Source organism: Ictalurus punctatus, unplaced genomic scaffold (assembly GCF_001660625.3).
Source record: "Ictalurus punctatus breed USDA103 unplaced genomic scaffold, Coco_2.0 Super-Scaffold_100068, whole genome shotgun sequence".
Lineage (NCBI taxonomy): Eukaryota > Metazoa > Chordata > Actinopteri > Siluriformes > Ictaluridae > Ictalurus > Ictalurus punctatus.
Genome location: NW_026521091.1, coordinates 1,418,828 through 1,446,510, shown reverse-complemented (window position 1 = coordinate 1,446,510; position 27,683 = coordinate 1,418,828). Strand labels below are relative to the sequence as shown.

The window sequence follows — 27,683 nt, the reverse complement described above, 5'->3', positions numbered from 1 at the left end:
AATCTGATCTTCTGATTTCTAATGATAATTAAATGACAAAATACAGAATTAAAGAATATCTTTATTTAAATTCAAAATCATGAATAAAAATATTTAAAAATATGGACTACATGTCATTTCTACAAGTGTTCATACAGACAGAAAGACCAGAGATGAAACAGATTTAACAGATACAGGACAATTAGGACAAGGAAAGTGAGAAAGAATAGAATGATAATTTATTTATTTATTTATTTATTTTTAAAAATTACAACTGTGTTCAAGATCACAGCAAAAAGACAGTAGAGGAAACATAAAGGGAAAAAAAGTTCACATTTCCTGTTTAAATTCAACAGTAAAATCACATGAACTGAAGACATCGTGACTTTTTGAAACCGGTCGTTACATTTTTGAGTCAAACGGAGCAGGTAGTGATGAAGAACCTGCCTCAAAAGATCATTTCTGTTCCTCGAAGGGTAAAAAAAAAAAAAAACATTAAATCCTAAATGTATGAAACATAAACATTATGTACATTTTATGTCTAATTACAGTGAACCTGACGGAGAGTGAAGCTCACAGAGGCGAAGTGTTCACGCTACAGCAAATTTCACCGGTTGACGCTAAACTCGCTCACTTAGAAGGTGCGTTTCTCTGTCCCGGGATATTCCTAGCACTGTGTGTGAAAGCTCCTGAGCTGTCCAGCATGGAGACGTGTGTGTATGTTGATGTGTACACAGTACCAATGGTCAGGATGTACTCTTGTGTCAGAGTTTCTCGTTCTCCTGAAAAACACATATGCGTGCACACACACACACACACAGTGGAATTGTAAAGCAAAACATTGGAATATATATCTTAATCACACCTCATAGTCCTTTTATAGAGTCTGAATCAGTTTGACTGATTAATTTCGAGTTGATTCAGAGTCAAATCACTTTCAAGTGAGAATCAAATACTCATCTCAGTCTAGTTCATTTGGAAGTGTGCGACTCTCACTAGAAAATTATTTGACTCCGAATCGTCTCGAAACGAATCAAACAATCAAACCGATTCAGACTGGACAAATGGACTAATAGAAGGGAAAGAGCAACAGGAAAGAGGACAGCCTTCCTGCTGAAAGCAAACCGGATCAGAACCTTACATTAGATTGTTTTCTATATTTTTATTTTAAACCAGTTGTGTTGTTTTTCTCCTTTCTGCACTCGATTGAGGAAACACAGCAATGATAATAAATAAATAAATGAATTTATCTGTCCAGCTTCCTCCTCTTCGTCGCCAAGAATGACGTGCGGGTGACGGATTGACAGATTTAAAAAAAGATGTCTGGGCAACCTGTGACCTCCTCGAGTTAAAAGTGAGCATCCAAGGAAATTTACTGTGTTAACTGCACTACATTCTGCAGTCACACAGCACCAGAAAAAACTATGTACATCTACTGTACATGTTAACACACAAACCAAGCTTTTGAGTATTAGTTATCCTGTCTTACTGTACAAAGCACCTGCAAATAATCAAGCAAGTAATTAAAAGTTCATCTATCATTTCACTTCCACTAATCGGTCTTTTGACCAGTCTAAAAATAAAAAGACTAAAAAGAAACTGAGACTTAGCAAGAAGAACTGAAGATATGTGGATGATGATGTCTCAGTTCCACCACAGCTTCAACAGCCCTGGATCTTCTCCTTTAAAGCTTGGAGAAGGGCACATCTTTCGGACTCTTCTTTTCCAGGGCTGCCTGCGCTGACTTCATAAGATCCTGTGTCTGCAACATGTTCATGTTCCAAGTAGCCTGGAGACGCAGAGGAGAAATCTCAGATTTGACCGCACTACTTTGTGTTTGCGGCCATACTGTGTGTGCATGGGTCTACCTTGAGGCTAAAAATGCTATTCATGTCTTAAGCAGATTCTTACCATGTAGTCTAGGCTCTCAGTCACACTGTGGTCTCAGGAGTAGGGGAGGTTGACTTTGGTTCCCTGGACAGCGACGCGACTCCGGCCTGCAATCTCACCTGCTATTTCCAGAGCTCCAGCAATCATTGACTATCAGGGAACACACGACTGCAGAGATGAAGAACAGAACACACACTTGCCTTCATTTATACTAAATAATTAAGCTACATGAAAAAAAAATACACGGTACAACCCAAAGTCACATTCTTCTGTTATCATTCTATATCTTCCATGTGTCAGTCCAGAATTTCACCATTTTGTGATCACAGAAATTAACGCAAAATCAAGAAACTCCACAATATTTAGAGGAGCTTCCACTTTTTCAAAGTTACTGCAGATTTGGGCCAAAACGTGTCATGACACGTCATCACCATAACAGGCCTTCAGCACAGGTTACTCTACTTCCTGAACAAGTGCGGACCCAGATACAAGTTACGTTCACATTCACAGTTCCATTGTAACTGAACTCGGACCACCTTCTACAGGTAGTCTCGGGTTCGGTACCGCAGTGCACTTCCCAGTCCACATTACGACGGTCACATTACCAACTTTTCATGCAAACTGCTCTGTGTTGGACTAAACTTCCAGTGGGAAAGCCCACTAGAACAGCTACACTGCAGAATTTTTCTGTTTAAAAATGAACAAATTTCAGGTTTTGTAGCTCTTCTTTGATAAATGACAAGATGGTAATATCATAAACATATATAAGAAACATATTGTCACTACATGATGCGGAAATACTAGTTCATGCATTCGTCACCTCTAGATTAGATTATTGTAATGCCTTACTGTCTGGATGTTCCAGTAGGAATATAAATAAGCTCCAGCTAGTCCAGAATGTAGCTGCTAGACTCCTAACTAGAACTAGAAGATACGACCATATCACACCGATATTATCAATACTGCATTGTCTCCCAGTAAAATCTCGCATTAATTATAAAATACTCTTATTAACCTATAAAGCACTAAACGGTCTCGCGCCACAATATCTAAGCGATCTTTTGGTTTTATATGATCCGCCACGCCTACTTAGATCAAAAGATGCAGGCTATTTGACGGTACCTCGAATAGTGAAGGCTACAGCAGGGGGAAGAGCTTTCTCTTATAGAGCCCCACAGTTATGGAACAGTCTTCCTATTAGTGTTCGGGACTCAGACACAGTCTCAGTGTTTAAGTCCAGGCTTAAAACGTATTTGTTTACTCAAGCCTACCCTGACTAGATTCTGTTCTACTACTTCGCAGTCATAATTATCTTTTTTCTCCCTCTCTCCTTTCGCCGAGCCCCACACAAATTTATGGAGATACTAGAGATCCAGATCCTTTCTGCCTCTGGATGGAGCTCAAATCTTCTTTAAATCCAGACTGCTGGGACTACGGCTGCTCCTAACGTCATACAGACTTCATATAAATCCATAATGAACTTTTTCACACTATCTGTTGTTACCCAGATGAGGATGGGTTCACTTCTGAGTCGGGTTCCTCTCAAGGTTTCTTCCTCTTAAAACATCTTAGGGAGTTTTTCCTTGCCACCGTCGCCACTCAGTGGCTTGCTCAGTTGGGATAAATCCACACCTTTAATATCTGTATACCGTGTTGACATTTCTGTAAAGCTGCTTTGAGACAATGTCTATTGTAAAAAGTGCTATACAAATAAAATTTAATTGAATTGAATAAAATAGTCCACTTTGTATTAAAACCAGACATCTGATGCTCACTGTGGTTTATTTAATCTTCAACAAACTGCAAATGTAAATAATTGTTCAGAGTGTGCCCCCTTGTGGTCAACTCTTTCATAGGGGCTTGTACAAGTCAGAACAATCAGCCCATTCTTATCTTCTCATCACTTACTATCTCTATATATGATCATATGGGCAAAAATAACTTGTTTACAGATCTTGGTGTAAACATGTAAGCAAGCAATGTATGGCAAGTTAATGTTCCTCATACCTTCACCTGAAACCAGGCATCCTGTGTGCACAGACAAATATCACAGGCTGTGATTAGATCCACTCCTGCGAAAGAAAAAATCAGATCCACAAAAAAAACTGTTAGTAATTCAGTCTCCTGCAGCTAAAAGCCCCAGTAAAAGATAACTCTCTGATGGTTAAAGCTTTGCAGGAAAAGTGACACCACAACTCTGGAAAGTTCCATCCATATTGTTTGCTGAGTGTATGAGATGATAGAGAGAGATAGTTTGTATATATTGTAACTGTAGTTTTGACAGGTATAGGTCAAAGGTCAAAAAGATACACATTCTAACTCTCTATATCTAGATCAAAGGTCATGATCATAAAAATATGAATAGTTATGTTAAATCTGGATCACATCCATTCGTGACCATACATGGTGCGGCCATGTGTTTTTCCGCCCCACACGTTGCACACATGTTCTTTCTTTTCACATAGAATATGAAACACTCTGTGGTAGGTCATAAGAATATATATAGTTATGTTAAATCTGGTTCACATCCAATCGTTACCATACATGGTACGGCCATGTGTATTACACATCCAAACAAAAATATGACGCACACAAACGCACTTTATTTTCACATTATTTAAAAGGAATTTAAGTGTTATGTACTAAATTACCATAATTATGAGCACAAGTTGGTAAGTCGACAATCATTTTTAAAATTATGTTTCTCCATTTAGATTGTCTGCAGTAGAATGCAGTCTTTTAATCCAGGAAAAATGACTGCCTTTAAGTTTTATAACAATAGTAAGTAAAATCCAGCGTGATTTACATTACAAATCTCATACGTAACATCTCTGCAGGATTTATAGATGTTAAAGCACTGAATGAAATGAGCAATATAGACAAAAAATAAACACTGTGTCTACTACTTTTACCTCTCATAGAACTATCCACAGTCCAAAGGCTGTGGAGCTAGAAGGCTACGTGTGCGAATGACAAAAGATTTTAAAAAAATAAAATAAAAAATGCATCAATACATGAAATTAGATTACACAATGTAGTTGAGGTTTACAAATTAGATTACACAATGTAGTTGAGGTTTACACGAAGAAGCAGAAATGTAATCATGCTTATCTTTCCTATAGCACAAATGAAAAGCCCTCTCTAGATGAACAGATTTGTCAAATGAAACTTTTTCCTTCTTATCCACTGCTACGGTAAACTAAAGAGTGGATATTCAAATGACACTGCTAAATATGACTAGCATTAGCTACGTGTACTAGTGCAAAATAGTCCATCAAATGTATTAGCCGGTGTAGCCTATACACGAGTCCACTATTGGTCATATCACAACTGAGAACATGCCCCAAATTCATTGCTTTAGTAGAATTTAATGAATAGTATAGTAACATTTGTGTCAGGAATGGATGGGACCCCGATTTAACATAACTATATATATTTTATGACCTACCTCAGAGAGTTTCATATTCTATGTGAAAAGAAAAAACATGAGTGTGCAACTTGTTTGGATGTGGGATACACATGGCCGTACCAGGTATGGTCACGATTTGGATGTGAACCAGATTTAACATAACTATATATATTTTTATGACCTACCACAGAGTGTTTCATATTCTATGTGAAAAGATGTACCATGTGTGCGCAACGTGTGGGGCGGAAAAACACACATGGCCGCACCATGTATGGTCACGAATGGATGTGATCCAGATTTAACATAACTATTCATATTTTTATGATCATGACCTTTGATCTAGATATAGAGAGTTAGAATGTGTATCTTTTTGACCTTTGACCTATACCTGTCAAAACTACGGTTACAATATATACCAACTATTTCTCTCTAAGGAGAGAGAAAAAAAGGAAAGTGGCAAACGGTAAACATGTCTTATCCGTGTAATCATTATAGATGCAAACAAAGCCCTTAGATTGTAAAACAGTACACATCCATTGAAAACAAATTAGAGGAAAGGTATATAGCCTGTGGCACAAACAAAGCTTAACCCTAATTTTCACCAAGCCTTATTTACAAAACCAACGAGTGATAAACCAATTCTTTTTTTCCCCCATCTTTTAACCAAAGGTGTGCTTAATTCACAATTCCAGGGTTTATATAATCTTTAATTCGTATTGTAAACAGTGAGCATTATGGCTGTTAAGTAAACTGTCAGTTCAGCACTGTAGGTGATGACGCAGTTAGCAGAGGTGTTAATTCAAGACTGTAAAAGTAAACTCAGCATTTGATGTGTTCAGTCAGTACTGGGGATTTTGGCTGTAGGCTGCAAGTGAAAAACAGAAAATGTGCTCAGAACAGTTGTACATTACAGCATCCATTATTTATGGATCACTGAACTTCTTTTAGAAATATCTCAGAATATGACATTTGTCTATTTTGATTAAGAATTTTTATTTTATTTAAAATTAGAAATAAACAAGTTTTTAGAATTTTGAAATGTAAAAACAAAAAAAAGGAAATGTTCAACATTTTCAGTAATTGATGTTCAAGATTACGCACCATTTCTAGGTAAATGTGCAGATCCCTGGTCAGTTTAGATTTGGCTTTAGCCAAGAAAATCCAGGATCTCCCAGTCAATGTCCTCCAGAGTCTGATTAGCTTCCTGTGCATGACCCATCTCCTCGGTGATGCTGTGCTGGCGCCAGAGCTTCTGAATCTTTCTGTAGCGCATTCCTCCATCTGGGAGGGAAAGAGAATGATATAAACAGTGGTTTAAACACAAATTTTACAAGACACGTTGAGTATCTTGTTTGAGTTCTCACCTGAGCCCTTGGACAGTTCTCCATAGTCATCGAGGTACAGGAAAAGAACCTGATTCTCCCTCACCCTGTAAAAGACAGCAGAGGCTCATGTACTGCAAGCCAGGACTTGACAATGCCTAGAAATGCTGTATATTCACAACCATAAATGTTAATTCAGCAGGAATGTCTCAACTCCAGGCCTATTGCTGGATTACTGAGATGTTGAGTTTTGGGAGGAAAGGAAGCTTGAAACTGTGTAGGATGGAGTGTTTCTAGGACAGGGTGGAGTCCCACTAGTATAAGAAGTCATGTATTAATAAATGAAAAGTTTTTTAAACATTTTGGAAGATGCCTGTTATGTATTAATATTTGACCAGTTAATTGATTATTACATCCTCTTTCAATAATAAACTGTATTCCTTGCTTATAAATAGTTTATTATGGAACTTCAAATTAAAGTGTTATTCGGAGTATTTTTAGCAAGCTGCTGTTATTTTTCTTATTTAGTAGCTTTACAGCTTCCTTCCCAAAATGAGTAACCCATGTGTGAGGGATTATTGCTGACTAATTCACACCAATGCCCAGCCCTGATATAAACAGGCAATGCACCTATAAGACATGGCAATCAACACAGATGTGTCTTCCTTCTAACCTGAGGAAGATGCTAACACCAGCTCAGCAAACAAATGTGTGTGCAGTACACGCTCCAACGTCCTCACCCTCCAGCTCAGTCTGGCAGCAGCTGCTCTGAGAAGACAGCATCGTGCCACACACCAAGCACAGAGTTTGAGCTCAAGACTTAACTCCATCTGACTTAGGACAGCTGCAAAAACAATGGAGGTTATAAACACAAAAGCAATAACTAGAGATGTCCACCAGAATTCTATTCTATTAAGCAGATACTGGGTATAAATGAATGCAACTCAGTACACACACTCACGTGAAGCTGAAAGCCTAGTTGATCAGTGCACAGTAATCCTCTGGCACATCAATTAGCTTATTGGATTCCCAAGGAAAACTACACACACACAAAAACCAAAAAAACCACTGAAACCATTCTGTCTTAACCCTCTTACCCCTAAGTTCCCACAGTATTATGTCCCATAACCCTATATCCCCCAGAGAAACAGCACGCCAACCCTGAGTTCCTGGGTCAAAATCAACACTTTAATTGTATGAATGGAAGGTACACACACTAGATAACCCATAGGTTTCCAGAAAAGGCCTATTTCACTTACCCATAGAATTGAAACCAGGGGTTTTAATTTACACATAAAATCAGAACCCAGGCATTTCCAACAACCCAGGAAACAAAAACCCAGAGTTTCTAGTTACCTAGGTTGTCAACAACCAGGATTCCCAATTCCCTAGGTAAAAAAAATGACGTAAGCAAGACGACTAAACAACCGGGAGGGACCTTGGTCTTATCGTTATCTCGAGGGGGGGGGCAGCCACCCTTATAACTGGCTTTCTTCATGGTTCTCTAAAAATTAAGGCTTTCCTTGCGAGACGAGAATCTTCACCATCTGAATCATGAGTAAGTTATATTTTCCTTTTTTTCCTGTATTTCTCGTTTATAATTTATTTTCATATTTGCACTATATTTCTTATTTTATATATATTTATACTACTTGAAAAGCGGTTTACTGTACTTCCAACTTCTTAATATCATTACAGTTCTACTGTCCTGCATATCCTACTATTCTGTTTTTTATAGAGTTTCTCTATTACTATAAGATATTATTAAAGTTATTCATGTGTGTGTATGTATGTTGTGTCTACTTGCCCGCCCTTGACTGCACGAGTGTGTGTGTGTGTGTGTGTGTGTGTGTGTGTGTGTGTGTGTATTAGCACTCCTCAGCTCGTACACTTCTTTTTGACTTTTTTTTTTGACTATTACTGCTCTTAAATTGCTCGTAATTCCAATCTGTCAATGTCCGCCTAATCCCGCTTCTATGTGTCTAGGTGCCCGTTTTTCCTTCTTCTCCCTTATGTTTATTTTATGACATTTTTTATCCACAACATTTGGCTTTGTCGGCAGGATTCGAACCTGCGCGGGGAGACCCCAATGGATTTCCAGTCCATGCATTTTAGCCCCAAAAGTCAAGTTTCTGCTGATAATCAGAGCAGCAGGTAGTGTTTTCACGAATGCACAGAGATGGTCAGGTTATGACTCCAGACCCCTGCAGTGTCAGTCGCACTGGTTGATGCTGAAGATGAAGACGGATCAGGGTCTGAATCATGAGTTTGCATCACTATCAGTTTCGGTTTCAACATCACCTGAACTTTCACTGCTGTCACTATCTAGAATCCTCGCTCTCGCCTGTGTAACTGTGTATGTTTTCTCCCCCCCTGTTTTAGATGTACCTGTGTTCACTTTGGCATTTTTAGTTAACTTCTACTATTACACCAATATTCACGCTTGGATCATCTTCATTGTAATGACAGCGTAATGTTGTAATCACGTCGTGTCGTCATGACTTCAACCTTCCGGGTCAAAAAATAATAATTAAATAAGTAAGGAATCATAGCAGAGCAATGCCAGTACACCGGCCTCACGCGGATAACATTTACGCTGTAAATCCGCTATATCGGCCTTACGGGGTAAGAGGGTTAAAACCACCATTTCAAAGCAAAGTTCAGAAGGCTATAGATAAGAACAAAGAATGATCACCTTATAAAGGTTTCAGGTGACTGGAGACATTGTTGCATGCCTGGATGTGAGCACCACCTGCAGGACAAATGGACAACACACTCAACCCATTACAAAACAATCAATGATGTGTACACATGATATGGCATCATCAGCATTCACAGAAAACCTGTCATTTCTCGGCTCACTTATGAACTTTCTTACCCCTGAAGCAGGGGATCCAGAAGCTCCTGGTGATTATAATAGAGCTGGAGCAGGTTAGGAGGCAGACACATATGCACACAGCACTTCCCATTCCCCAGCACCTACAGATAGATAGGGGACAGGGAAAGAACAAGATCAGTTTCACTACATACAATATACTATATACAGTGCATCCGGAAAGTATTCGCAGCGCTTCACTTTTTCTCCATTGTTAAGTTACAGCCGTATTCCCACATGGATTAAATTCATTATTTTCCTCAAAATTCTACAAACAATACACCATAATGACAACATGAAAGAAGTTTGTTTGAAATCTTTTAATGAGTATGAAATTTATGAAAAATAAAAAAACAAAAAAAAGCACGTTTATAAGTATTCACAGCCTTTGCTCAATACTTTGAAGCACCTTTGCTCGGCATCTCTAATAAGCAGTAAGTTTTGGCAAAACTCAAAACTTGACAACTCAGACACAAAACCATTGCTATTCACAAAACAGTCTACTAAATACTGAAACAGTATAAAAAAAACACAAATAGTAAATAAAAAACATGTGTACTGCAGCCTGTATAGAAACCTGTTAGCCTGTTAGGATTAAATTTAAGCACTTTTTAAAAATTGTGTTCAAACCCAAAAAAAACCCAAAATAAATCCCTACACAAATCTAATGCTGTTGGCTGCAGTGAATTACTTTGACAGCCCCATTATTGACTCCCACACAACTGTGCCTGACAGCACACTCAAAAAAAACATCCCAAAAGAACATTCATACTGACAAACACGTTATTACTCATTTGTAAGAACGAGGGTTAATAAACACACACAAATGACAATATAACACAGATCACCATCTACTGTTAAGTTGTTCGTGCTCCAAGTAGAATATGCTCTAACCTGGCACAGAGGTGAGGAGGATCTGGACCAGGTGAGCAACAATGCCCAAGTGGAAGAGATGCAGGTGTGCAGTATCCGCACTAAGCCCTGAGGAGTCTAAGCAGTGCAAGGCTGAATAGGACAGCACCCTGACTCCCCTGACATACAAACACAAAACATGATTCAGAGACTACAGCCAAAGAAACCACAGACACTGACCTGTTAGACAGACAGGTTTAGATTCTGGACAACAATGATACTTTAATCTGATGCTAATATACATTTAATAGTGCCTAAAGTATCATTTAACAAGCTTTTCAGCTCACCACTAAGTGGAACATGTCCACATCCAGAATGCAGGGGGAACTTTCCACCTAGGGATCAAGAACAAGTGCTGCACAGAGCACAGTTAAAGAACTAAAAAACTACAAGTGAGAGAAAAATAAATAATGAAATAAATATATCTGCCAACAGTCACATGAAGTGATTTTGCACAGAGGAGTGAGAGGAGACAGTCCAGCATGCAGAGCCAAACTGAGCCAGGGAACTCAAATAGTCTCCTAAACAAGGGCACGTTTTATGACACTTATTTTTTATTATTTAGGATACAAAATATGGATAAATATCACAGGATATAGAAGAAATTAGAACTGAGGAAGGAGAGCATAATACCTGCAGATGTTTGTGATTCAGAATATTTAGTAATGCTACCAAAATGAACCCCGAACACATAACTGAGCAATCTTCTAGATATCTTTAGAGTGCGAATGATGCCCAGAAGCTTGAGTAATGATTTGACAGATGCAGTCTATTTTCATTTATATATACACAGTTATATATATGCTTTTATATTTAGAATTACAAGTGAAAAGCAAATCAAATCATCGGAAGAATTTATTCTAGTGTACAATTAACTACTACATCCTGCAAGCAAACAGTGCTTAGTGGAGTATTTTAACAGCACTATCAATACCTCTGATACAGAATTTATTACATCATCACACATCCCTCGAAAGAAGAATTCATTCTGGCATGATAAGTGTCACGTACCGTGGGGAATACAGAAGCAGAAGCGGGCGGCAGGTTCAGGCAGAATAATCCAGAGGGGTGAACACAGTCCATAGTCAAGAAGCAAGCGAGGGTCAGGCGATCATGCAAACAAAACAAACGGGGCAAGACAGAGGCCAAAGTCATCGAATAAACACGGTAGGTAACGCTTGGAGAACGACAGAGAAACTAGTCTGCTGAACATTTACTTCACAAAGTGTCTCTGAACCAAAGTCTCTTAATAAGCCGTGGTGAGTGGACAAGGTGATTGGCTGCAGGTGTGTGAGATCAGAACTCCGGGGAGGTGAGCGCATGCGTGTGTGGGAAGTGTAGTCCTCAGCGGCCATGTTAGAAGTGGGTGTTGCTTCTCGGGAAACCGAGTCCTGGCTGGGCTGAGATATGACAATAAGTTGGGTTGTCATACCTGTCTACAGGGTAAACTTCCAAACAAGGCTTCTCCTCATCTACCAATAATCTCTCTGTACAAAATACCAAAAAGCAAAACATTTTTACTAACTACCCCTTAACACAGGTCAGTGAATATTGTAAATCTTATACATGAATTCTTAGTCTGTAAGAAATGGGTGCAGACTGACCTATAGACTGGATGGTGCAAGAACAGCTGCCCCAGCACATGATAGGCACACGGGGGTCCTGCTCATTAGGGTGCACCTTAAGGCCAACTTTATAAGTTGCGGTCCCAAATGTCATCAGCATCTCCCTTATGGAGCTTGAATAAGGGTTGCTATCAAAACACATCACAGATCAGTGTTAAAGACACGCTCAGATACGCAGTTGTGAAAGGAAACCGTGGGTATGCTTACACTGGTGTGTGGTCCAGCCTGAAACTCTCAGGAGGAGGAGAGTCCTCCACAGTCTCTGTCTCACCAGCATCTAAAAGACAAACACCACAATATGACTGCATGTGCACACATACACACACAAATAAGGAGCACACGCACTATATATGATGAGACTCACTTGTTGGCTTGGCTCTCTTATGAGCAGAGTGCAAGGCTCTGATCTGCTTATATACGTTGCATTCAGCCAATGAGCCAGACCTGGCTGCTCACTATTGCTGTAACTACAAACATGCATGCATTTTACTATTTAACCAGAGAAAATGTCAAACTCAATGGGACAACAGGCAAATTTACTGTAATAAACTGAGTCAGTGTGATTAAATATCTTGCAACAGCAGTGGATTAGCCATCTTACATAAGCAGAAACTCTATACTCTGATCTCAACATGGCAAGACATGCAATTCAGCTACAGATGATATCAATTCCCTTGCTATAAAATATATAAATAAATAAGAGGAATAATGGAATGGGGTATGCACTGTTACAGTGTCATTCTGTACCCTTCCATGGCATTTCATAGGCAAGTTTGCATTGGTTACAGAGCCACTACAACTAATTCGCCAATGCAATGGTTAAAATATTAAGCGGTCCGGATTCAGAGCAACTCCACTTAGAATAATCACAAGCACAAGTTTGTATGCGAGTACCTGCAGGTGGTCTCAGTGAGGGGCAGGAGAGGAATGACAGTGTTACTGCGACACTTACAGAGTGGACACAGGTACTCCCCATTCTCTACATCGTAACTGGTTTGCTCATGCAGCCACTGCGCATCCTGACTCTGGAGTGTCTCAAAGTATCTGTAAGAGAAAATAACTACAAGATTAAGAGACCATTATTTGACAACCTGTCAAATTTCCATGAGCTTTATATGTACCATGCAATCACAGAAATGACCGAACTGGTCACATCTATTAAGCAGTGACAAGCAAACTGATCCACTGAGCTGTTAAGCTTGACATGGATGTAGGATTGACGTGGGAACACCATATACTGCTTGTAAAGCTCTCCGAGGTAACCTTATTCTTCAGGAGTGTAAACTGTTGGACAGCACTCCCCTCCATTGAAGAACGGGAACATATGAAAAGTATTTTTGATTGGGAAGCACACAGCACACGGCAGAATCTGATGTCCTCAACAACCGAGCATTGCTGATTACCAATCATAACAAGTTCCATCACCTGATTTCATTAGCTTTTGATACTCTCTGGCTGCTCCTAAGGCCATACAGACTTCATATGAATCCATAATGAACTTTTTCACACTAACTGTTGTTACCCAGATGAGGATGGGTTCACTTCTGAGGCGGGTTCCTCTCAAGGTTTCTTCCTCTTAAAACATCTTAGGGAGTTTTTCCTTGCCACCGTCGCCACTCAGTGGCTTGCTCAGTTGGGATAAATTCACACCTTTAATATCTGTATACCATGTTGATGTTTCTGTAAAGCTGCTTTGAGACAATGTCTATTGTAAAAAGCGCTATACAAATAAAATTGAATTGAACTGCACTTACTCCTAAGGTCAGATCAGGTTAACGTTCTTTGCTTCCCCATGAGGCGCAATAAGTTTACAGACTACGCAAGTAACACTGGCTTGATCTAAGACAGTGAAAAATAGTCAAGAGCACATAGCAAGCTTTGTTTCATGCTTTGTGTCGATGATCAGCTCACTGTATTGGGACAAAAATATATATATATCTGCAGATCGCATATTTAAGCCAAACACATCCAATTTGGACCTACATCTTATCGATCACCACACATCCATGAAGACTTTCCTGTACATCACAGATTAGGTTTTTGACTTTTCAGTCACAAAACATCCCGACTGATTGATTAATATTAGCTAATTTATTGTGATTGCTCATATAGAGGTCATATTATTTTCTAGACAAACTATTTACTGTTAGCTGCTGATCTATTGCCTATATCCACAAACATTTGAAAGCAGCAAAACTTTTTATTTGGGATTAAGTAGAAGGCTGTCTAGAAGTAACATTTTGCCCAACTCCTCACCTCTGCCAGCAGTGAGAGTGCATGATGTGGCCACAGATGCCGGTATGGGTACCAAAGGACAGGTCAGGGTGCATGAAGAGGGGATCATAGCTCTCTGTAACACACATGTATCCTCCAGAAATAAGCACACTGGCTACTCAAACCTATCCAATTACTTGACTTGCACACTGTAAACCATAACCTTACCTGGATTGTGAGGGAGTCTTTTGCGGATCTTGGACATGACCGTAGAGCGTTGGACAAAGGCAGCGAGCACCATGGCGGTGCCATCAGGTAGGATCTCCTGTGCTTCGTGACACAGGATACACATCTCCATCTGCCTCCTCTCTCCTCCTCTGGCACGCCAACAACGAGGTCCCACACACACCAGAGCACCGTCACATGAACTGGGGCTGTACCAAGCAGAGACGGATGGTTACGAGTACACTATAACCTTAATTTTATGTTAAGGCACCTCTGAATTTGTTAAAATAATCAATGTTGAATAAATGGGTTCATCTTTTTTTAATCACCAGGAAATTGCTAAAAATGGCCTAGGATCCTCTCTACTCATTTACCCCAACAGAAAATGCTCTAAATGAATATGCAAGATAAAGAGTTTAAGGATGGGAATTTACTTATGTTATGTGAAGACCACCATTATATGCAAGAACTTTTAGGACAAAGAACAGACAACTGCTCAGCAAAGTCAAGGAAGTGTTGATGCATGCATTTACTGACATAAATGTACTGACTGGATATTGAGAATACAATACAAGTTGAATTATTAAGAACGCTGCGTCACTACGAGCATGCTTAGGTACCTATGCTCTGCTGATGTAGAGGCTGAGGCATCCAGATCCTCTGAATCCTGCGTGAGCAGATCTATGTACTTATTGATAAAATGACTCTGGCTCTGTAATGTTTGAGTCATGGTCTTTTTCCAGCACAGTTCAGCTTTCCTTTTCCTCTCTGCTTTGTCTTTGTCCCACACAGTCTGCAACACACACACACACACACACACACACACACACACACACACACACACACACACACACGTAGATTTAAGCTCTTCAACACTTTAAAGGGTAATGGTTAATATGTCAGTGGAATAGAAAGTTGCTCAAAGTCTGACCTCCTTGTGACAGTGCCCTGTTCCTTCACAGGGAGGTGCAGCAGCTGTGCACTCACCATCGTTTTAATGCTAACCACCATCTGTGTAGAAAAAGACACATAATTTAGGAAAATACTTCTACAAGAAAACGATACAGCAGTGCAGTTAGAACTACATGCACACACAAAGTCAGCAAAACTAAGCAGATGTTCAATAGAACACATTTGTGTACTAAAAAGTATATACACACACACCATACCATTAAATACTGAAGATGCATTACAATTTTACTAACATTTAATTTGCCTGTTTCTCTTCAAAGTACATACTACAATACATCATTAGCCTTGGCCTACACCATGGCCTTCATATGTACATGTTCTGCCTGGTGCAGGTGTCCTGACAGTTTTCACTATATGGAAAATAAAATGCACACATCACAGTGCATGGAAGTTCAGTTTGTGTAGTAAGCATTCCTTACATGTCATTTAAATATTCATGTTGACATACAGCTTTTAAGTAACACGCACAATAAGCCACATCAAAACACCCCTAGGGCCACCTACAGATGATCAGCAGCAACACCGCTTTGTAACAGTTTTATCGGAGATACAGGCTGATTCTGGGTGTGGCCCATAATGACTAATTGGCCTTCTAAACACAATATTCAAACTTCACAAAATGTGGTATACATGGACAAGACATTGAGTAAGCATGTCATGTTTCATGGATTTCTGATGCTCTGAGTGCCAACAACAATTTTTAAAATATCAGCCATTTATATCAATGAGAATGAGAGAAGGCCATAACACTAATGTTGTCCACCAGAGGGAGCCACATGATAACAAATCCTTTCAGGTCTCATAGTTTAACATTTCAGTATAAATAGTTCAATTGGTCCACTATGCATAAAATTCATTATAGTTTCATAAAGTTTAATAAAGTCTAAAAATCATCTAAGCCTAATCCGTTTGCAAAAGAAATCTGTGATCAAAATACCTTAATTTTTATATATCCTAAACACTGAAAACATTTGTTAAGTTGCTAGACATGACTGAATGTATTGCTGTCCAATTAAAATGAAGACAGTATTATTTGTATATTGTAATATAGTACATAGAATAACACTTCCATGTAGAGACACTTAAAGACTTGTATTATATTTGAAAAGAGACATGGTCAATCGTATAACTGTACACAAGCAGTTTGTGCTTGGATCCCGATAATCACCGCTTGTAGCTATATTTGTATGTTGTCTTTCTTGTAAGGTATCCTTGAGTGTAATGAAAGGCGGCAACAAATAAAAATTATTATTATTATTATTATTATTATTATTATTATTGCATAGTTCTCCCATCTGGCCATGCAGAGTCCATCGGTGGTGTTGTCCCAGTAATAGCAACTGGCTGTGTGTAGTGCCGTGTCACTCTTCTGCATTATAGCCCAACTACCAATGTACTTAAATGCTTTTCCATGTCTGTTTTTATTTATTTATTTATTTATTTTTATGAGAGCACTGTGATGCTCTCTGTCCACTGGTTCAGTTTGTTCCGACTTTAGTCCAACCCTGACACCTTCACATTCATCAGGCACTTAAAGAGATGTTTTAGGCTGAGCTGGCGCTTTGGGAAATAGTATAGACACTGGCCTGTGTGTGGTTTCTGTGAGCAAGGGGTATCACTGGGGACACTATTTGGAATGCTATTGTGCAGCTGTGCCTTTCTCATTTTGACTCCTGTCCTGGAGTCAGGATCACACTGCTGGTACTGGCAGTGTCCGGCTCTTTTAAGAACTCACTTACACATGACATGTCACTCACTGTAGGCCAATCAGCTACCCATTACCATTCTGTTTCTTTCCAACAAAAAGAGCTTTTTAATGCATTAAAACTTGCGTTGTGTTTCGCTAAAAGGGAATGCTGCATCCATGGAATTGTCATTGCCATATCATGGCACATAGGATTAAAACAAATGCTTAATTTCTCCATATGTTGCTTGTAGCATTTTAAGACGTATTAAGGCACAAGTGAGGTGTAAGAGGCTGTGCTACACCCCGCACAGCCAGCAGAGGACAGCAGAAGTGCACAGCAAGAGTTGCCCTGTGGGGGAACTCAGTTACCCAGAATACTCCAGGCTGATTAACTGGGATTGCCTGCACTTGCCAGGCCGGATGCTTAAAGCCAGACTTTGAGGCCACTCTGTCATACCTTTGTAGAGGGGAGAAAAATTGCCTGATGTGGGAACTACTGGGGAAGGGAAGTTGGGTCAGAGCCACTCAAATGGCTTGCCAGGTGTCCCCTCAGGAAATTCTTTGAGGAGGGGGCTCACAACCTAGGTAAAATCATCTCCCACCCTCCCTGCTCCACTTTGGTTGCTCTGCTTCCTTACTCAGCTGAGGTCATTACTCCACTGCGTGGTTCCACTGAGGATATCCCCTACCCCTCTGCTCTGCAGAAGATATCATTACAGCTCATGGCCTCACCACTCTGTCTCTCTGCTCTGCCTCCAATGTCACTACACCACCGTGTAAGGCCTGACATTCAGTGTATTCTACGTTACATCCATACTGTTCCTCATTATCTCAATATCATTCAAAAATGGACTGTTCTGTCTCAGATGAGTGATGAAGTTGATTTTGAAGCTGTGTTTCCTGATGTTGGTGTTGCACTTCCACCAAAAAGTGTTAGTGAACCTAGTAATCATGTCTACATTTGAATATGATCATGAGGCACATGGCACTCACTTCACTTATTCTACAGGGTTCGGCAGGGATTTGGTTCAACCTACTAAAGAGTGGAGAAGCGGATACCAGAACTTTGCATGCTGCATGCCCAGTTTTTGTGGGCAGTAGGTGGGGTAAGTTTCCAGTAAGCACCTCTGCAGAAAATGCTTGGCGTATTTGGTTATTTTTATTAATGTACTTAATTTTACTGAAAATTGGAAACAAAATCAGTGCTCACTGATATCCAAGCAACTTCATAAATCTTTTGTAAATATTTCTTTTAGTCTTTGATTTAGTTGCCAATAAGTGGCTCTGCTGTCGGGGACAAGAGTTCAGGAGAAGGTGCACTCTGTCCAGGTCCGACTGAGACTGAAAATTGAAACTCTACCTAAAGCAAGCTGAAAAGATTTTCAGAACTAAGATATTTGGCATAGATCAAAGGGGCTGATTAGATTTGTACTAATTTTTTGTAATGTGTATATGAAGAATAAAATACAGAATTGATATGAAAGATAAATATATTAGTTCACTATTTTACAATATTGTGTAATCTCTAGATAAAGGTGATTACTGCACTTCCCTGTTTATTGTTTTATCAAAGGCTTGACACAGTGGATCATGAAATATTACTGCAGAGATTAAATAATGTTGGTCTATTAAATCATTTAAAAATTACTGAAGTAATCTCAGAGAGGCTATTCGGGTTAAATAAAGGTTAAATAAATAAAGAGAGAAATAAAATGGCTCTTTCCACAGGTGATGGCTAATTCCCTGCTTTTCTTGTAATACTTGATTTAATCTCCCATCCCTTCAGTTCTCTCATCTTCGTGTAATCTCTAATCAAATATCATTTGTTGGAATACCCCCTCTCATAAAGGGGTCTTCTACTCTCATGTTTAGTTAATCTGTCAAAGAGTTCTAGTCTGTTGTCTGCAAAAATACAACCCCAAATGGCAAAGATTCATTCTTCTCCCTTCCTGAATTCCTTTCTTAATATCCTTCTGGTGAACGAAAAAACTAAATCCTTTAGTCTAGGACTATTTGTGATGTACATTAATCTAACATGTTAATATCCCGTCTGTGCTAACGAGAGATAATCCCAATAATACAGAACTAAAAAAATAGAGTAAATGAGGTTGAGATCTAGACATGTATTTACAGTTCTCTAGTCTCTCTTATCTCACTCATTTTTATTCAAAACATCCTACTGAATTTGTTTTTACTGTGTATAACAATAGTGTTTAGTTTAAAGGGTAGACATGCATGCACCCCTTTGTCCCTTATTAACTTACAACTGTACCACACTCAAAATATCACTCAGACCCTTCAAACATGACATTTAAACTGTTCACTTTCTGTAAATATCTCTAATCAGGAGTAATGCGTATGTGTATTTAACTAGTCTAACAAAATTTATCAACTATGAGCTTGGTTTCAATTTAATACAAATTTGTTTCCTTCACTGAGCGCCATTGTGAAAGGCATAAAAAAGTTCTTTATAAATGTATCCATTTCATTTAAACTGTATTTGATCCTATTAAGTTGGTGTTAAGTCTACTCATGTCACGAACTACATTTCCCATCCTGCACTGCGGTCCATAAACATCTCTGCCATGTTCTGCAAATCCCAGATCACACACCTGCATTAAATTCACAGCACAATCACAGATACAGTATAAAGACTTTCAATTCACTCACAGATTGTGCAGTATACGCTCCATTCCTCGTGTTTGTGACCATTGCACTGTCTTATTTAAATATTGAGACCTGTGTGTCGTATACATTGTATTACATATCCATAGCACACCGTATATAATATATATTTGTATATTCACACGTTACTTTATTCTATTCAACAGTCTACGGTTCAGTAAAGAAACAAGTCACTCAAACTACACTGCTGCAAAGAGACTGTAACTGAACTAAACTAATAAACATGTCACTGCAGTGAGACCCACATCAGCACAACAACAGGTCACATCAACAGCAAAAGAAACCACCACGTAACATGCAACACTGTCCGATCCACACACATGTAATCCATGCACATCCTAATTCAACATTAACTATTCATCTTATTCTAATGTGAAGGACTCAACACATCTGGAATAGACAGAAAATATGTTACAAAAAGTTTGAAAATAAGTGTAGACTAATATTACCATCAAATCTTACTAATTATTCATTACTGGACATAGGCACTGTTTAAAGAGAAATATACAGCAAATTATTCATCATTGTGCAACACAGATACCTCACGCCAAAAGAACTCACGCTTACACTGCTCAACTTAGTAAAACAGCAGTTACATTATTATTATTGTTTATTTATTTTTTGCTTTGAGTTCACTGCAATCATGACCAGTTGGCATGGAAACATCAGGGCACGTAAAGATTTATAGACACATACAGGAATCAAACATACACAAATTAGTGATGGTTATTCCAGCTCTTTTCAGTGAGTCAGTTCATTTGGCTCAGCAATAAACTCCCAAACGACTCTTCATTCAGTACGACTAATGGCTTTTATAATTCAGCCAAATTTAGCAATATTTGGACCCATGATTAGTATGTGTGCACATATATCACTTAACTTGTTCAGTGTAGGCTAATTATACTAACCTTTAATTGTACATCATTTTGGATTATGTTTCGCATAAAACCTTAAATAATATAAAAACAGACATTATTACCCATGTGTATTAAGTGTTTTATTTAGCTTGATCTATCCAAAGCTCAAACCATTCCAAACAGATCACACTCACTACACTGCTGGAGTACAGGTCTAATACGGCTGTGAAGGTTGTCGGTACTCTCTAAAATAAATGTTCAGGCTCAACAAAACATTAACGCAACAGTTTGCAAAACATCAATCATTTTGAGTTATGACAACTTTAAATTCATTTCAACCAACGAACTGCACCGAGTTAGAGAAATTACCTTTTCCTCTACGATCAAATGTATTTTCAATTAAAACTTATTTAATAATTTGTATAATAAACAAGTTTTTAACCGCTTTCGCCCCGACACTAGCGTTCATTCCGCCGACGGAATGGAAAACGACTTTCTGTGTGTGCAGTTTCATGACTGTGTGTTTAACTGCTAGTGAGCAGGGGGATGGGAAAGGGGCGGAGTTTGAGCTCCCTGCTGGGCAAACGATTCACACTTCTCCATGAAAAACATTGAGACAGAGATAAATCAGAGATCAGGAGTAAAGCTTTTTTGACAGTAAAACACCGTATACAACTGCCACAATAAAATTATAACATTTAAACCAAAGATCGGTCTTGTGTAAACGTTTACTACCTTACATTTCCTACATAGACGAAAACCCAGTTCACTCGCGGTTTTATAAATCATGCACATTTCCATCGGTATAAAGTCCATCAGCTTCATTGAAGAAAACAAACACAAAGTTCCATATTTAGTCACAAATGTCCTCTTCAAAATGCATTAAGTGTTTTGATATCCATCTCCTCTGGAATTTAGTAATTAGCCATAAACGGAACTGAGACACATTCTAAAAGCAGCTAATCTGCTTTGGCTATGCTGAACAACCCGCCTCCTAAATTATAATTGGCAGTCTAACTTGATTGACACCCACTTGGACCAATTGTAGATACTTCTAGCTTTCAAACAAGCCCAAACTCGACATGACAGAGGCTGAGAAAATCAAACGGAGATGTTTGGTGCCATTTGGAGAGGCTGTTTTGTACCTTTAACAAAAAATAAATAAATAAAAATTAATGTTTGCTATTTCTAGAAGTCTGCAATTTTTAACGGCTTTGTGCCATTTAGAGAGGTTTTATTTTTTTTAGAGGTTTTGTGTCATTTGGAGACGTTTGGTGCCATGGTCCTGCCATGACCATCCCATGTGTTGACTCTTTCCCGTCATTTAACACTAATCAGTATTAAAAATATTAACATGGATATCCGAGTCTGATAACAAAATTTACTTATACTTACAGTTAAAAAAGCACTGAAAATAAAGTGTTAGTAACGAGGCCGCGTTGCTGGTCACGCGCGGTGTAGACGCGCTGATACAGAGTGTAGCGCGAGTAAGATCTGTAATGTCTAATTCAAACATTATGATCAAAAGTAAAATCATGTCTAAAGACACCGAGATACAGAAACCACAAGGTGCAGTGAAAGTGAGTTTTTATTATTCATTTAGGACTGGAGTTTAATTCTGTGCTTTTTGTGCATCCATAAAAAATAATGTTATCTATCTAACTATTTATAAATGTTTATATTATATATATATATATATATATATATATATATATATATATATATATATATATATATATATATATATATATATATATATATATATATACACATACATACATACACACATTTATCTTATTTAGTTAGTTTATATTTATATTATATATATAAGTACTTAGGGTTAGGATTATTTTTTTAGGGTTTTTAATTATAGGGTTAGCATTATTTTTTATGGATTCACAAAAAGCACCGAATTAAACTACAGTCCTAAATTACACACACACACACACACACACACACACACACATACATATACATATATATATATATGTGTGTGTGTATATATATATATATATATATATATATATATATATATATATATATATATATATATATATATATATGTATGTATGTATGTGTGTGTGTGTATTGGGTTCTTTTCTGTTTTGGACAAACATCTGTGTAAAGTTTTAGTCTGAATTTATATTTGTAACACTCAGTTTGTGGATTTTATTTTAAATAAACAAAAAAAGGCACTGAAAGTTTGCCCCGCCCCCATCAGATTAATTGAAAAAATAATCGACCAATTAATCGATTGTGAAAATAATCGTTAGTTGCAGCTCTAATAATAAGCTGCATCATGAAACTGATTTTTTAACAAAAAAAAAAATCTTGATTATTTTCAAAAATAGAGTTGTCTTTGAGAAGAAGAATGGAGTGTAATATAGTGTGAATCATAAAAATTCTATTTCATTTCTATTTGTTTACAGAAAGACTTCAGCAATAAAAGCAGCATTTTGCTGTAGTTGTTAAGGGGCCGTTTACACCACAACGTTTTCAAATAAAAACTGAAAACTTCTGATGCGGTTTGGCTGTTCGTTTCCATGACGACGGCGTTTCGGGGCCTGAAAACTTTGGAAAACGGGTTTCAAAGGGCAAGTTTTTGAAAACGACGCCGTTATCATCTCCGGTAAATCATGTAAATTATTATCCAGAAAAACCACAGCTCCTCCGTTTACAGCGCGGTCTTTCCCTCATCAATATGGCGGACATGTTGACGTGAATGCTTACGTGCGCATGCGCGTAGTATTTCTTTACAAAGTCACCTCGCCAGCTACACACACACACATTTTGTCCTTTTTGTGTTTATTTGTTGAGAAATAGAAGAGAGACGCTCGAATGTGCAGTGAATGTCCAATATAAACCCAACTTCACCTCAGTTTAGCAGTTTATACATTAAAAACATTACAGAAATTTAAAGTTATTTTAGCTGCTAAATGACAGCCACTTTTACACTCACTGTTGTTTATTTTAGTTGCTATAAGCAGGGAGCAAACAATGGATTTTAGGATAAAGTAAGGTTATACTTAAATAGTGCCGCTAAAACAGAATAACAAATCTCTCCTCATGAGTTAAATAGTGCACTACATAGGGTGTAGACTGTCATTATTTCATCCCTAATGTAGTGCACTTAAACCGGAAATGACATCAATTTGGGATTCGGCCACACAGCTTCCGTTTAATTTACCTCGGGTTTAAAAACAGAACGGTTTTAATTCCTCAAACACAGACAAAATAACCAGCTTTTATGTTTAAACTGGATCAAACCTAACTGTAAAACTGTCAGAAATAATTTAATCTGGAGATGATTAGTTCGGTGTAATAACTCAACTGCTCAGGAGATACCCGCTGCAGCTTTTTCTTCTTCTGTGATTTCTACTGGTCGGAGACGCAGCTGTTAGGCGCGTTACCGCCACCGCGTGGACTGGAGGATACAGTTCCAGGTTGGAGGAAGTCTATCCTTACAAACTTACACCAATAATTTCCACTCATGGTTTTATTAGATCCTATTTATTATTCCAGTGGAGTTTATGACTTCTTCATGAATGCCAGCAGTGAGTCGTTCACTGTGTCTTACCCAGATATACTGAGTGAAATACTGAGTCACCACAACCTCAATCTCTAAATGTTTAACAGCACCAAAGCTTTCAATTCTGGTGACTTTGGGAGTATTTATTTATTTATATGATCATATAATGAAACAAACATTAACATAAGCATGTGCTGCACAGCATTTCATTAGTTTAATTTTACATTTTAATTTACTGTAAAGCGCTTTGCTAAATTTTGCTACGTAAACTTTTTTAGGTATTAAAACTGGTTACTGTTTGATTGATGACAAACTCCATATTTTTATACCTTGGAGCTCCGTGTTACCATGGTAATTTATAAACAATTACTAACATTAACTTCATCAATGCACGTTTACATTTTATTTGATACTTGACCAGTGTTACGTCCTCAGTTGTATTTCTGTTTGTACTATGTTCCATTCGTGTGTCTATGTCGGGGGAGGGATGGGTGTCTTGTCTCCTCCTCTTTTAAGCCCAGTCTACTGCGGTGCGTCATGTTCCTGCTTGCCATTGGACGATCACATCTCGTACACGCCTGCTCCCGCCTTTGGGATGAGTTGGCTGTACATTTCCGGACGTGTACTTAAGCCTCGTCAGTCTCCATCCCCGGGGCAGATCGGTGCCGTTGCTTTGTACAGCAGATATTTGGTTATGTGTGTTGATTTCTCCTGTGTACGACCTTCTGCCTGTTCTTGACTTTGTTTCTGCTCCGCCCCTTTAAGTTCAATGATTCAGCTCCCAAACTGCTGGAAATGTGGGACGGGTTCTAACTCTTCACCAAGACTGCTTTATCCTGGAGAAGAGGTTTGAGGTGAGACTTCCATCATACGCCAGTCCTGGTGAGTGTATTATTCTTAATGCTGTAAGACAGAGAAGAACATCAGTGTAAACACACACACACACACACACACACACACACACACACACACACACACATTATTCAGCATGATACAGTAGAGTAAAGAGACAGTAAGTCAGTAACTCACTGTAGTGTCTCCAGGTTACAGTGTGGATCCTTCAGTAGATCAGAGAGCAGCTTCACTCCTGATTCTCCTGGATTATTACCCTTCAGATCCAGTTCTCTCAGGTGTGATGAGGAGTTTGACCTCAGAGCAGAAGCCAGAGCAGCACAACCTTCATCTGTAATCCTGCAGTTCCACATCCTGCAAGAAAGAAAACCTTCTCACACTTAACACACTCAGTTTTAGCTCTGAAAACATCAACTACACAAAATCTTTATATACACAACATTTACTCTCATCTCACACACACAACAATGACAATATCACATCACTACAATTACAGTCACCACAGAGGGAAACTGTGTGTGTGTGTGTGTGTGTGTGTACCTCAGTATCTCCAGTGTACAGTGTACAGTGTGTGTGTGTGTGTGTGTGTGTGTGTGTGTGTGTGTGTGTGTACCTCAGTGTCTCCAGTGTACAGAGTGTGTGTGTGTGTGTGTGTGTACCTCAGTGTCTCCAGTGTACAGTGTGTGTGTGTGTGTGTGTGTGTGTGTGTGTGTGTACCTCAGTATCTCCAGTGTACAGTGTACAGTGTGTGTGTGTGTGTGTGTGTGTGTGTGTGTGTGTGTGTGTGTGTGTACCTCAGTATCTCCAGTGTACAGTGTACAGTGTGTGTGTGTGTGTGTGTGTGTGTGTGTGTGTGTGTGTGTACCTCAGTATCTCCAGTGTACAGTGTACAGTGTGTGTGTGTGTGTGTGTGTGTGTGTGTGTGTGTACCTCAGTGTCTCCAGTGTACAGTGTGTGTGTGTGTGTGTGTGTGTGTGTGTGTGTGTGTACCTCAGTATCTCCAGTGTACAGTGTGGATTCTTCAGTCCAGCAGAGAGCAGCTTCACTCCTGAATCCTGCAGGTTATTGTCACTCAGGTCCAGTTCTCTCAGTCTGGAGGAGTTTGATCTGAGAACTGAGGACAGAACTCTACAGCTTTCCTCTGTCAGTTTACACACACGCAGACTGGAAGAGAAATGATGAAGTATCAGAACACTGACCTCAAACACACACACAGCCATAATACACTTACTCTTTACCATGTAACAGAAATGTGAGTGTGTTTCTCTCACACACACAAATCAGAGGACAGGACACCACATCAGCATTATTATTATTATTATTATTATTATTATTATTATTATTGAAATGAAAACAGAAGGGTTTTTGTTTGAATAAATAATTTATTATAACTGAAACCATTTTTAAGGGACGTACATGTAAAAAAAAAGTCTGTGTGTGTGAGAGAGAAAGAGAGAGAGTTTGTGTGTGTATGTACCTCAGTATCTCCAGTGTGTGTGTGTGTGTGTGTGTGTGTGTGTGTGTATGTATGTATGTATGTATGTATGTGTGTGCGTGTACCTCAGTATCTCCAGTGTACAGTGTGTGAGTGTGTGTGTGTGTGTACCTCAGTATCTCCAGTGTGTCTGTGTCTGTGTCTGTGTGAGTGTGTGTGTACCTCAGTATCTCCAGTGTACAGTGTGTGTGTGTGTGTGTGTGTGTGTGTGTGTGTGTGTGTACCTCAGTATCTCCAGTGTACAGTGTGTGTGTGTGTGTGTGTGTGTGTGTGTGTGTGTGTGTGTGTGTGTGTGTGTACCTCAGTATCTCCAGTGTACAGTGTGTGTGTGTGTGTGTGTGTGTGTGTGTGTGTGTGTGTGTACCTCAGTATCTCCAGTGTACAGTATGGATTCTCCAGTCCAGCAGAGAGCAGCTTCACTCCTGAATCCTGCAGGTTATTGTTACTCAGGTTCAGTTCTCTCAGTCTGGAGGAGTTTGATCTGAGAACTGAGGACAGAACTCTACAGCTTTCCTCTGTCAGTTTACACACACACAGACTGGAAGAGAAATGATGAAATATCAGAACACTGACCTCAAACACACACACAGCCATAATACACTTACTCTTTACCATGTAACAGAAATGTGAGTGTGTTTCTCTCACACACACAAATCAGAGGACAGAACACCACATCAGCATTATTATTATTATTATTATTGAAATGAAAACAGAAGGGTTTTTGTTTGAATAAATAATTTATTATAACTGAAACCATTTTTAAGGGACGTACATGTAAAAAAAAAGTCTGTGTGTGTGAGAGAGAAAGAGAGAGAGTTTGTGTGTGTATGTACCTCAGTATCTCCAGTGTGTGTGTGTGTGTGTGTGTGTGTGTGTGTGTGTATGTATGTATGTATGTATGTATGTGTGTGCGTGTACCTCAGTATCTCCAGTGTACAGTGTGTGAGTGTGTGTGTGTGTGTACCTCAGTATCTCCAGTGTACAGTGTGTGTGTGTGAGTGTGTGTGTACACCTCAGTATCTCCAGTGTGTCTGTGTCTGTGTGAGTGTGTGTGTACCTCAGTATCTCCAGTGTACAGTGTGTGTGTGTGTGTGTGTGTGTGTGTGTGTGTGTGTGTGTGTGTACCTCAGTATCTCCAGTGTACAGTGTGTGTGT

General features: G+C 38.8%; 1 protein-coding gene and 1 pseudogene across 5 annotated transcripts; both read right to left on the bottom strand.

The window, feature by feature from the left end:
- Positions 1-43: 43 nt before the first annotated feature.
- LOC128630841 (E3 ubiquitin-protein ligase UBR2-like) lies at positions 44-15,948 on the bottom strand. 5 transcript variants are annotated; one of them, XM_053679132.1, is made up of 20 exons: positions 15,439-15,948; positions 15,072-15,244; positions 14,455-14,660; positions 14,269-14,362; positions 12,907-13,056; positions 12,377-12,479; positions 12,220-12,289; positions 11,992-12,140; positions 11,399-11,874; positions 10,675-10,742; positions 10,370-10,506; positions 9,479-9,579; positions 9,296-9,352; positions 7,562-7,639; positions 7,274-7,444; positions 6,643-6,707; positions 6,380-6,559; positions 3,877-3,941; positions 1,891-2,037; positions 44-1,768 (listed from the first exon to the last, which is right to left on the bottom strand). In XM_053679132.1, the coding sequence occupies exons 1-8, from the start codon at positions 15,616-15,618 to the stop codon at positions 12,118-12,120; spliced, it is 999 nt and encodes a 332-aa protein (XP_053535107.1). In that variant the 5' UTR covers positions 15,619-15,948; the 3' UTR covers positions 44-1,768; positions 1,891-2,037; positions 3,877-3,941; positions 6,380-6,559; positions 6,643-6,707; positions 7,274-7,444; positions 7,562-7,639; positions 9,296-9,352; positions 9,479-9,579; positions 10,370-10,506; positions 10,675-10,742; positions 11,399-11,874; positions 11,992-12,117. The 5 variants fall into 5 exon arrangements, with proteins under 5 accessions (XP_053535107.1, XP_053535106.1, XP_053535110.1 ...); XM_053679131.1 differs by having other exon boundaries at positions 7,341-7,444; XM_053679135.1 differs by lacking the exon at positions 1,891-2,037 and having other exon boundaries at positions 44-761; positions 7,341-7,444.
- Positions 15,949-24,303: 8,355 nt separating this feature from the next.
- The window catches only part of LOC128630834 (NACHT, LRR and PYD domains-containing protein 12-like), a 181,098-nt pseudogene continuing 177,718 nt past the window's right edge, over positions 24,304-27,683 (bottom strand).